At 31.8% G+C, this 14,018-nt stretch overlaps 1 protein-coding gene across 1 annotated transcript in view; it reads right to left on the bottom strand.

Annotated features, from left to right (window-relative positions):
• Positions 1 to 14,018, bottom strand: part of LOC114333428 (sialin) — an 85,957-nt gene that overhangs the window by 40,392 nt on the left and 31,547 nt on the right. The window contains exon 2 of the mRNA XM_028283299.2: positions 4,550 to 4,637. Within this exon, the coding sequence (XP_028139100.1) occupies positions 4,550 to 4,571 (22 nt within the window). The 5' untranslated portion in view covers positions 4,572 to 4,637. The remainder of the gene's footprint in view (positions 1 to 4,549; positions 4,638 to 14,018) is intronic.

Raw genomic sequence — 14,018 nt, 5'->3', positions numbered from 1 at the left:
TTTGGTTGTCTTTTTAAAGACAGATCATATGCTATGATTTTTTTTTGTGACGGATATTCTTGAGTTGGGATTGATTTCATGTAATCGAATGAACTATCTTTTAGTAAAGTCGTCCCAGGAACGCAACTCATAAATATTGGCGATATCATTTTAAAGTCTTCTACTTTAAAATGTATAATATACGTCTGAATTGCCAATATAAATGAGTCAGATTAAATAAATTATTAGAAAATTTTTTTACTTAGCAACAACATTTTTGTTTATTTTTGTAGTATTTTGTATTTTGACAACGAAACCCTATTTGGGCTTCGAAACGTTAATAAAATCATTTTTTGGTAAAATTGTGGCTTATTCCCATTAAAGATAGTTGACTATAAAAGTATATTATGAATATTTTCTTAAATGTGACAGTTGTCAAAACTAGGAAACTGGTTGCCATTAAACAGAAACAATCTACTTAAAAAAATTCTCACTGTAATTTTCTACAGTAGAAAATTACCGATGAAATAATAATCTGATTGGAGAGAATTAAACACGTGATCAAAAATATTACTATACGATTGGAAGTTAAAATAATTAAAAAATAATCGTTATAAACGTATTAATTAACATTACATTACATAGTTTCCCACTTTTAGACGTCTGTGAGAGGAGTATTTTGTAAAATTCTACTGTCACAGTGACAGTTGTCATACTCATCTGATACGGCTAAAGGTGGAAACTATGTAATGTAATGTTAATTTATACGTTTATAACGATAATTTCTACCTCCACTAGTTTCATCTCTTTTTGTTTCGCAATGTATTATGTTTTCCATCTTTTGAGCTATTTTGCCGGTTATTAGCGCACTCATCACTGTATAAAATTCCCCATATCCTTATTCACTTTGTCTCGCTAATGACAACAAAAATAGCAAATACGCAAAGAAAAAATAAATACATCATTAATCTTTTTATATGAGATAAGTGGTTTCCAGAAAACACCACAATAATGCTTTAATATCAATTAACTTCAACCAATTGTTTTCATATTGTTTAGTGGTATAGTCATCATGAAATATTATTAATTTCGATTATACAGGGTATCCAGAAACTCTACCGACAAACGAAGACAGGAGATTCCTCACATAATTTTAAGACAATTTAACCCAATTCACCTAGTCCGAAAATGCTTCCTAAGGGAGCTAGAGCTCTTTGAAGATGGCACCATGTAATTAGTTTTTCTTAAATACCTCCAGAACGCTTCTATCTAGAAAAACGAAAATTTGTATACATATTTACTTTCCAGAAATGAATTGATTACATCCATTGCGAATTTCTACTACCGGTCAGAGGCGTCCGCTTTGGGTATGGCTCTCTCTCTTCAATCCTGACCCACCGGAGGGAGTGTAGTGGTCGACGTGATGTCGTGTATTGTCCGTCTCCAAAGATCTATGTCTCTGGTCATTTCTTTTAATTCATGCATAGGTCTTTTACATATTCCTGTAATCTGATCGATCCATCTTGTTGGGGATCTTCCTCGTGATCTTCGGCCTTCCACCTTTCCTTGTATAATGAGTCTTTCCATGTTTTCTGTGTTGGCTCTCATAACAGATCCAAAGTATTTTAATTGTGGGAGATGGACTTTACTGGAGAGCCGTTGGCTAACTTTTAGCTCTCTTAAAATCGAATTATTTGTTCTATGGTCGGTCCAAGGAATTCGTAGCATTCGTCTCCAACAGAACATTTCAGTGGCGTCTATCTTTATTCTTTCCGAATTTCTCAGGGTCCAAGATTCACATCCGTAAGTCAGTATTGGGAATATTAAGCAGTTGATCAACCTCATCTTTAACGCTCTTGAAATTTGACAGTCCTTCCATATTGTGGTCAATTTTGCTGTGGCGACTTTTGCTAGATCACATCTACGTTTTATTTCCTCCTGTAGTGACCCTGTGTTTGTGATTAATGATCCCAGATATAAGTATGAGTTCACAACCTCAAACCGATCAATTGTGGTTATATGTGGATAATTGTTATGTAGTCTATCCACTATCATGATCTTTGTCTTTGATATGTTTAATTGCAGACCAAATATTTGACTTTCGTTTTCAACGAGTCGTATAAGATCAATCAGCTCTGCTTGACTATTTGCAAGTGTCATCTGCGAAACGTAGGTTGTTTATTTTATGACCATTTATTGAGATGCCTTTTCCCATCCTTCAAGTGTTCTTTCTTCTCATAATATGCTCTCCATATATATTGAATAATTGTGGCGATAGTATACATCCCTGTCTGACACCCCGTTCTGGATGAAATTCGTTTGAAAGTGTGTCAAGCACTTTAACTAGGTAGGGCAACGGTTATTTTATCGCATAACTTTTTTGTCTTCAACTTTTAAGCATTTTTGATACTGGATTATTAAATTGTGAGGTATTCTAGTACTAAAAGGTACTCTTATTTTAAGTCGGTAGGACACACCGTTTTCTAGAAAAGTCGATTTGAAAGTATTTAGTTTTGGGAATTTGAAAAAAAAAATTGAAAAAAACATTTTTAAAAAAAGACGATGTATTTTACCAACTTAAAGCAAGAGTAACTTTTAGTACTCGAATATCTCAGAATTGAATAATCTAGTGTCAAAAATACTTAAAAATTAAAGACAATAAAATTATGCTATAAAATAACTGTTGACCTACCCAAAACGGACGCATATGACCGTTTTTAGAAATTCGCCATTAATGAAATCGAATATTCCAATCTCTGGAATATAAATAAATGTACCAGTTTTCATCTTTCTAAATAGTTTTTTTTTAATCTTTTTTTTTTAATTCAAAGAACGAAAAATTTTCAAATCGATTTTTCTAGAAAACGGTGTATCCTATCGACTTAAAATAAGAGTACCTTTTAGTACTAGAATATCTCACAATTTAATAATTCAGAGTCAAAAATGCTTAAAAATTAAATACAAAAAAGTTAGGCGATAAAATAACCATTTCCCTACCCAAAACGGACGCCTATGACCGGTACTAGAAATTCGCAATGGATGTAATCAATTCATTTCTGGAAAGTAAATATGTATACAAATTTTCGTTTTTCTAGATAGAAGCGTTCTGGAGGTATTTAAGAAAAACTAATTACATAACGCCGTCTTCAAAGAGCTCTAGCTCCCTTAGGAAGCATTTTCGGACTAGGTGAATTGGGTTAAATTGTCTTAAAATTATCTGAGGAATCTCCTGTCTTCGTTTGTCGGTAGAGTTTCTGGACACCCTGTATAAAAGAGCACACTTTCCCAATTCAACAACGTGTCTTCAATTCAAATACAAGGTGTCTTCGATATTGTATTGCAAAAAGCTCTTCGGGTTTTCATCAATCGATATTCTTAGAATATCTACGTACCTTGGTATCATTGAAATTTTTGGTGTTTCATATAGTTTTTGAGGGTTAAAAATTGCCGATTTTGCAATTTTTAAATTTCCAATCGCTTATATCTCGAAAACGATCACATTTACAGAAAAGTCACTTAAGATATTTTCTATTTGGAATGTCCAAAAAACCTAAACAAATTTGTAAGATGCAAAAAAATTAGTTTTAGGAAAAAACAAAAAACAAACGTTTAAAAAAATTTGACTTTTTGATCCTGGCAACATACAAATTTGTTAAGAGGGGATATTTTTAAGCAAGATGCTGAAAAAAAATTGAATCGAAATATTTTTCCGCACATATACTATTACGCATGTTACATATACATGCATGCAAAAGCGCCCGCTTGATTGGCAATTAAAAAACAAAGGGGTTTTCGATATTGTATTGCAAAAAACTCTTCATCAATCGATGTTCAAAGAATATCTTCTGACCTTGGCAACATCGAAATTTTCAGTTTTTAACATAGTTTCTGAAGGTTAAAAATGGCCGATTTCGCAATTTTTAAATTTTTAATCGCTTATATTATGTCAAAAACTATGAACTTTAGAGAAAAGTCACTAAAGACCTTTTCTGTTTGAAATGATCCAAAAAACTTAAAAAAAACTTTGTTCGATGCAAAAAAAAATATTTTAGGAAAAAAACAAAAAAAAAACGTTTGAAAAAAATTTTGACTCACTTTTGGCCTGGCAACATACAAATTTGTTAAAAGGGGTCCTTTTTGAGTAAAATTGTGCAAAAAATCCGAATCGGAATATTTTTCCTAGCGGATGCGCAGTGGCTTTCTGGACAACATTTTCTAACATGACATTTTAGTTAAATCTGACAGTTGTCAAATTTTATTTGCAATTTGGCATAAAAACAAATCAATTGTATTTATTGCATTTATAAAACGCTATTTTCTTTGATTTGTATAGTCTTATAAATTGTACAGATTATATTCGTAGATATATTATATAATTCGTAAATAATTGTTTCGATTATAGCTCCATCTATCGACAACTAGAATAAATGTTATAAATGTCTGTAATCACGGACGTGCCTTTTTTCCTTTTTTTCTGTCACATACATACAATTTAATGCGTTAGAAAGTAATCGAAAAACTGTGACGCACTGAAAGATGCCTATGAGAAAAATAATACTATAATACTTACTTTTGATAATTAATTGAGCCATCTCCACTCTAATGTTATTTCTGCCTTAAACGAAACATTGGGAATCACCGCTGACAACAGGAAACTCCTGAAACAGACAAATTATTATACTGTAACATTACCTACATTAAAATATCTATTCCTTGCAAAGGTATTAACGAAAAAACTTAAATAATAAATAAATAAATTAAACTAAATAAATTTTTCAGTAGCAATTTTGAGGACATTTCTTATTGCACAAATTGAAAATATGAAATTACACATTGCACATTTATACATATTGCTAAACGAAAAAAATTAGCCTTTACAAAATACATAAAAATTTTATGTAAACATTTTATATTATATTTAATATAACGGTAACAACAGCATTTTTTAAATTGCACATATCAACTTTTTAACAAACAAGTTGATTTTTTGGGTCTCGAAAATCAACTTGTGGAGACAAGTCTAGTATTGAAATTATTTATCCATTTTTGATTATTCTAATGCCAATTCTAATTTAAACGCTTTTTTAGTTACCTATTTTAACAAATTACATCTAAAATTTTTTTTCCAAGCGATGCCTTAAAAAAACTTTCAAGAAAGAAAGTAATAATTTCTATATCTATCTCTCTCTCTCTCTCCCTCTCCCTCTCTCTCTCTCTCTCTCTCTCTCTCTCTCTCTCTCTCTCTTTCTCTGTATGATCTCTTTTTAAAAAAATATAAAAAACTTATTTTTTGTTAATTGTTGCTAATTTATGTATATGGCAGGGGAGCAAGGTATGCTAAATTTGCAGTCACTCGAGCATTATGGGGACCTATTGGGTTGTGATTATTTGTTCCTAAAATCAAAAAAAGTTATGTAAAATTTTCCATTTTAGGCGCTTTCCATTTTTTAATTTAATTTTCCATTTCCAACAATCGTTTTTTCCGATTATAGCGCCATTTATCCATAATTCGAAAAAATGTCTCGAATAAAAGTCGCTTATTTTTACGTAAAGAATCCAAATCTGCAATAAAAATTTGGGGCTCCCATTTAAGATTTTCAAGTAACCCCCACCCCACCTCCGTGGGGGGTCGTGTTTGGTACCATTCGATAGATTTTTCAAAACCATTTTGAAAGTATATTTTGCAGTTTTTCGATCTGATGTTCATTTTGCGAAATATCGCGGGGCTTGTATTTAAAATTTTAAATTTACCCCCACTCCTCTCCGTGGGGGTCATGTTTAGTACCATTCTATAGATTTTTGAAAAATATTGAAGAGGTATTTTTTATTTTTTCGATCTGACGTCCATTTCGCGAAATATTCGCTTTTTTTGTGAAACTTTTTGACTCATTTTCTTACGCCCAGCTCATATGGTTAGATTTTTGAAATACATATACACTCTTTTGCATTTACTTAACTTACCTTATCTTAATCTGACAATTTCGAGTATTTTTAAGGATAGATTTTTTTCGGGCCCCCCTTAACGAACTTCCCTGTGTTAAGAGCCAATATATGGTAGAGGTACATCTGCAGGCCACCAGGTTTCTCCCATATGATAATCTGACGCGCTCGAGTAACTGCAAAAATCCCCGCTTGGGCTCCCCTACCAATATGTTTATGTACTGTTTGTTGTCTGTGTATTATGCATAATGGTATATGCTTTGTCTCCGACTTCCTATTAATCCGTTAATGTTGGTATATTTTTGTTGTTGACTTCTTTTTTTAGTATTGGCAACCAAAGCCTCCTACACTCTGCTGATAGGTTAGATACACATAAGAAAAATGTGTAGCATTATATTAAAGAAAAAATTATTAAGAAACATAACCACTAAACAATTTTCTAGTTATAATTACACCTCCCTATTTTTTGAAATAATCTTTTTTAATAGTGATTTCCGGATTGAAAATCGAAACGAAGCAGCAGTTAAAAATGTAATTTTCATCATGTATATCTTCCAAATTAGTGTTTGTTGTTTGTTTGGGTTTATATGACTGCGGACACTAAATCCATTCGCCATAAAGAAGCTACTAAGTTATTTGGACTAGAATAATCGCCAAGTTCCAATACGAAAGAATGAAAGTATAAAACAATTTTAAAGAAAGAAGAAGAGTGGCTAAGAAAAAACTAATATGGGACCAAAAAATATGTCAAATCTATATTAAAAGAAAAAAGTATGAGAAATTTGAAGAATCAATGTAATTTATATGTAAAATACTTACTAATTAAATATTATATTTAAATCATAACAATTTGTGGTTATGTAAAGTGGGAATGCAATGTTGTTGATTTCCAGTTGTTTTATTTTACTAAGAAAATGATACTTATTACGTTGGAATTGTAATAATGTAAATTACATGACAATTTTCTGGTCATCAGGTTTTAAAACAACATTTATAATATACCGGGTGGTGAACTGTCAAACGGGCAATAGGAAACTCAATGAGAAATTCTAAACTGTTGAATTCCTGCTTTTCTAATAATTATTTTAAATCAAAAGTCATGAGGAACTATTTGTAGAGGACTGAAACATGTATTGAAAACAAATGTAAAAATTGTGTTAAGAATTAAAAACATTTGTCCCGTCTGTAGCCCAGTGCCCAGTGGAGCCTTTGGATCCAAAGGTTGTGAGTTCTAATGTCAGCTGGCTAGGAAATTTTTCATTTATTAAAAAGGAATTGGTACTCACCGGAATGACCTCACATTTGGATACAATTAGCGTGTCTTTGTAAAGACAATGAAGTCGACTTTTCAAAGTAACAAGGCATTTAGGTACTCAACACACACACACACACACACACACACACACACACACACACACACACACACACACACACACACACACACACACACACACACACACACACACACACACACACACACACACACACACACACACACACACACACACACACACACACACACACACACACACACACACACACACACACACACACACACACACACACACACACACACACACACACACACACACACACACACACACACACACACACACACACACACACACACACACACACACACACACACACACACACACACACACACACACACACACACACACACACACACACACACACACACACACACACACACACACACACACACACACACACACACACACACACACACACACACACACACACACACACACACACACACACACACACACACACACACACACACACACACACACACACACACACACACACACACACACACACACACACACACACACACACACACACACACACACACACACACACACACACACACACACACACACACACACACACACACACACACACACACACACACACACACACACACACACACACACACACACACACACACACACACACACACACACACACACACACACACACACACACACACACACACACACACACACACACACACACACACACACACACACACACACACACACACACACACACACACACACACACACACACACACACACACACACACACACACACACACACACACACACACACACACACACACACACACACACACACACACACACACACACACACACACACACACACACACACACACACACACACACACACACACACACACACACACACACACACACACACACACACACACACACACACACACACACACACACACACACACACACACACACACACACACACACACACACACACACACACACACACACACGCACACACACACACACACACACACACACACACACACACACATACACACACACACTACACATTACACTAGGTATCTACTTGTGAAATCAACTGTACCCTGCCAACGGCCATTAGTTGTCAAGGCATTTAAGCTAAATTAAAAAAAAATAATTAACAATGTAATTTGTTTAAATAGGTAAAAAATATATTTTTCCCAAAAAATTTTAACTTTTGATTAAATTTTAATAAATCGTCCACTGTATGATAAAACTTATTTATCTTTAAAATGAAACTAATTACTTTTTTAATTAGTTCAAACAAATTAGTGGGAATTAAAAAAATACTTCCGATTTTTGAAGTTATACTTCTTTCCCGGCGAGAGAGGGTGATTTTTTTATATGTTAAAACCTATCAGCCCGGCGCATGCGCATTATAACTTTGTTCTGATTGGATGTTCAAATGACATGTCAAAAATTATCCGATATGGCAGCTGTGGTTTGGAGGTAAAGGTAAAGGTAAACAAATGTATAATATATTAGTTTTATTGTTGGGAGGACAGAAACAAAAAAGTTTATAATATTGTAGTGACTTTTAAATAGTTTTTAAAAGCAACAGGTACGTAATAATTATTAATGTATCATGGGTATAAACCTACCTATTTGATCTGCCAAAATACATAGTATGTAATACTTTTATTTATATAATTTGATTACCATCAAAATTTCTATCAATATTCACCTAATATATTGTTTTTTGCTCTATGTTTTGTTGTATTTTTTCAATTCTAAATAATTTCAATTCAAAATTAAAATAATTTGATCAATTTTCAAAATATCAAAATATCACAAGTTTAATCCGTTTAGTTAGTCGATCTCCGTAAATAATGACACATAGTGTCCATCCATGGCTAAGCGGAGAAGGCGAATGAATTCCAATACCAACCGCTCTTATCAGCGATGGTTCGAGTCCCATTAGAAACTTTCTATTTTGTTTTTTTTTAATACATTTTATGATTGTAAGTATATTTATTATATAATTGTATTTTCAGAAAATACGTATTTAGTTAAAAAAATTTTTCGACAATTAATGTTCAGACATCATTTGTGGCTTGTTTAATGTGTTTGTGTGTGTTTTATTCTTTTATTATTTTAATTTTTGGCACTGTTCTAATAAAAATGTTTGAGAAGTAGTAAGTATAAATTAATGTCGAACGAGAGGCTAACAAAACGAGTGTTCGAAACGAGAGTGCAGGGGAAAAACAAAAGAGGGAGACCAAGAGTTATGTGGGTAGATGAAATCAGGAAAGAAGTCGAGAAGAAGGGATTGACATTGGAAAGTGCAAGAAACCTAGCGCAAGATCGGAAAGCATGGAGACTACAATGCCAAACTCAACTCCACCAGCCTTACACCTAAAGGTAGAAAGGCTTAGGACTAAGTAAGTAAGTAAGTAAGTATAAATTAGTTTAATATTTAAACAAAATATAAATAAAAAGTATATTAATTTCGTTTAAATCACATAATAGAAGTATAACTTCTTACGTGTGTACAAAGTACACACACATTCTTTTTTATCTAATCGCCCTAGAATGACTATTTATTACTTTCAAATTTGTGGAAAATTTATCAGCTTTTCGAATACGTAAAAAGAATTTTTTCTACGGCCGTGCTTAAACAGCCACTTTCTAGCACGCATTTCGTTTCCGAAAGTTACACTTTCCCGCACGGCGTGCGTGAAAGTAAATTTTCCTGCACGGCGTGCGGGAAAGTAGAATACCTTCTTACATGGCATTATAATTATAATATACTATAATACATGCAATAAACTAATATTTAGATATTATTTACTAATTTATTTCAAATGTATCTTATTCTGATCATGTTTTAAGGAAATTAACGCAATAATTCGATGAAATAAAATTATTCTGACATAATATTTAAAAGTCAAATCAGTAAACAATTACAATGCTTTTAAATCGTCGTAATGAAACCAACATCGTCGTCTGTAAATATTCTCTTTATTCTGTCACTGAATAAAAAGAAAATTTTTGACTGTTTGGTATCTTTCTTGTCGGATAGTAAAATATTATTGTAATTAGTTATAAGTATTTGTAAAATATGTTTAAAAAATTATAAAAAAAATAAAAAGAAAAAAAAAATAAAATCATGAAACAAAAAGAATAAAAAAAATTAATAATTAAAAAAAAAATATTAAAGAAAAAATCACTAAGAGGATTTAAACCTCCGCGGGGATGAACCGGGTTGACATCCTATCGTAGTGACAAAAGAAAACAAAACAAAAAACAAAACAAAAAAAAAACTAAAATAAAATTCAAAAAAGAATGCATTTATTTTAATATTAAGATTAATATTTTTATTTGTAAAATGTATACACTATGTGTTCTTGATAAACATTAAGTAATATAATATATTTATATTTATTAACATAGTATGTACATTAGCTGTAATGAGTAGGTAAATAAGAAGTAAAAAATTGTAATAATATTATAATAACCAAGTTTCACTAATTGGCAATATCTTTAATACATTTACTTTTGATTGAGACTGGCTGAATGACCATAGTCCAAGCCAAAAAAAGAAAAAAAAAAACATCGTCGTCGTGGTAACCCATTTTATTGAAAGTTTGGTTTTGACAACCTTGTCAAAGAATTAATTTGTGTATTTTCACTTCTAAATGAAAATTGATATGACTCTATTTTTTTTGGCTTTTTTCCAAACGTACGGGCCTAGAAAAAATATTGTTCCTAACTCATGCGGAAAGTGTCTTCCCCTCACTCGACTGCTTGACCGAACTCCGCTATCGCGTCGTTCGGGTCAACGGCAGTCTCATGCGTGAATATATCACTTCTTGCACTAGTTAGGAAAATACCTATTTCTACGGCCAATATTTTTACAAGTATTCAATATGTTTATAAACTTAAAATGTCAATAATTTTGCATTAGGATTTTCGAACATAATATGTAATTATTTATCTTTTGTTAATATATATTGATAGTACCTACAAATTTTCTACTTTCATCTGGCATTCACTATTTCTCCATCTTTATTATTTTCTCTCTTATTACAAAAAAAAAAACGGTCACTGGGATGAACAAATAGAATAAACTAATTGATGCATCGGTCTCAAATTTTCAGTGTTTGTTAAATACCCCAATACCCAACTTTTTGTGAAATACCAAAGGTCTTGGTTAATTTTAATAATAGTTATTAACACGTTGACGGACAAAACGTCTATAGACGTCTAATTTTCATTGATGTAATGTGACACAACGTTTATTATAGAAGTTGCAGTTTCCCTATTCTACTTTACAAAAAACATATAGTGTCACAAGACTTGCTTATACATTTGACGCACTGTCCGTCAACGTGTTAACAAATAACGAATTTTTCTTATTTTGCAGTTTGCGAACCAACAAATTGACTTTTTAATTTAAAATCGCTATTTTGTAGTTTTTTCAATGTTAATAAAAAATCAAATTTTGTAATTTTATGCCAAGCTTTTTAATAAAAATTGAAAAATTCGTGTTTGTGCAGTAAATTGTTAATAGTTAAAAACGGCTCAGAACTCTTGGCAAAAAACAGTTAAGTTTTCTTTCTACAAGTCTACAATACATAACTAAAAAGTTATCAGATACCTTGATTAAAAGTCCGGAGAAAAATCTTATTTCCCTGGACTAGTAGGTTTCTATACTAAAATCACAATAAAGATGCACTAAAAATAAATAAACCAAGACACGTTGAATGTTATGAGGAGCACTCCACAATCATAATTTACAATGTATTGTTATGATCTGCTTTCTATTACTTTTATATTAATTATTATTTATTTGATCAATTATTTAATTAACGCAAATCATACATAAAATATTAAGAAAAAATCTCAGGGTGCCTTTTGTCAAAAAAAATTAATTAAATTATCTTAGGTTATACTTATCCTTTCTCGTGGCTTCAGTATCTCTTAGTTGATCCTTATCGGGATAAAATAGGAAAAGGAAATAAATAGAAAAATCATAAATAAACACATACAAATACCTTTATTATCAAAAGCAATGCTCTATAAATTTATCAATTAAATCCTGTGGGCATAACTGTCCAAAAGAAACTTTTACCATATAAATTAATCTAATTCAAAAAAATATTTATCGCTTTGTTCTTGATACCCTTAATAAAAAACAAACTAAACAAACAAATTTGGTATTCGCAAATTACTTATACTTCCTATTAAATTTTTGAAATGTTGGAATCTTAAATGCATATGTTTTTACGTAAAAAAAATTAACTTCTGATTATAAAGAAAATCTATCACATAGGTTATTGACTGACCTTTTTGATTCACACACAATGATGTCTCCTCTTGACCCAAACAGCTCCTCCTTGTTGATTATGTTAGGCTACCAATCAAAGCCCTCTCCGTTCTCAGCAAAAATCCAGCAGCATACCAGCAACTATTTCTCCAAAACACAAGCCAGGCCTCTTTTTTCCAGTACTCGTTCAATAAACTCCAAAACTTTCTCCTCTCTTTCTCTCAACAATAATCTCCTGAGACCCAAGTATCTTTTTTACTTGGTGTCACAAATAATTTTACTAACGATAATTCTTGTAACTTACTCTCTTGGACTTTACAGAATCAAAGAGGTATTTCTTCTCGATTTGATTTGTCTCTCGATCCACTTTTCAGCTACTCTTACTTATCAACACAACCACTAGTACTTGCTTCTGAACTATTCACGAAAACTTTTGACTGCTCCTCTCGGCTGCCGGTAACACACTACCAATCTTTTCTTTTCCAAACTGTCTCAACATTCAAACAAAACTTTCCCCATTCCAAATTGCCAAGCCAATCAGAAACATTTCTCTCTCCACTCTTCCTCTGTTTCATTCGAAAAAATCCAGTCATTCTATCAAACAATACTTCTACTCAAAACTTATGACTTTTCGGAAATTATCTAAATATTCCTATCATTAAACAAACATATTTAAAATTCCAATTCTCTTTACCTCTATTTTTCTAAAAACTAATAATTACATCTACCTGTGGTTTGACCTTTCCCGTAATAAACAATCGGTTTAAAATAATAATCCTAAATAACTTTCACTTCACTTTTATTTACAAAAATGTTTTTAATATTCTTCATGGAAAAATTCATTAAGGAGAAACCACCTTGCGTTGGAAGCTAACTTCTAATAAATATTTACAAATCAATATACAGGGTGTATCAAATTTATGTGCCCGCGTTATATTAAAAAAAATTAAAATTTTTATTCTATCTTTGATTGATAAATTGAAACACAATAGTATATAGGATGGTAAATTATGATTTGGGGATTTGCAATGTACACTAAGTGTCAAAATTAACGCACCACCTTAAAAATGGAACATTTCCTTAACCTATTGTCCGCTTTTAGTGATTTTTTTAATATGTTATAGCTTTGTTCTTCAAGAATATCGATTTAATATTATTGTTGCTAAACAGATAAGTGTCAATGCCATTGTATACCGGGTGTAACAATGATAGTGTGTTTTTTCTTCAAAGGTTGGAACACCGTGTGGAATATTCTAGCCTGTATAAAATATTGAAATTAAAACTCAACTATAGCCTTAGACTTTCTTAACATTTCTCTTTTTCATTTATTTGATTATGTTGGATAATAAAAAAGTTAGATACTTTAACAACTAGCAACGTTCTTCATCAATACAGGTTGTTTCTAAATAAGTGCGACAAACTTTAAGGGGTAATTCTGCATGAAAAAATAATGACCGTTTGCTTTA

Source organism: Diabrotica virgifera, chromosome 3 (assembly GCF_917563875.1).
Source record: "Diabrotica virgifera virgifera chromosome 3, PGI_DIABVI_V3a".
Lineage (NCBI taxonomy): Eukaryota > Metazoa > Arthropoda > Insecta > Coleoptera > Chrysomelidae > Diabrotica > Diabrotica virgifera.
Note: the sequence above shows the minus strand (reverse complement) of the source record. Positions and strands in the feature narration are given on the sequence as shown.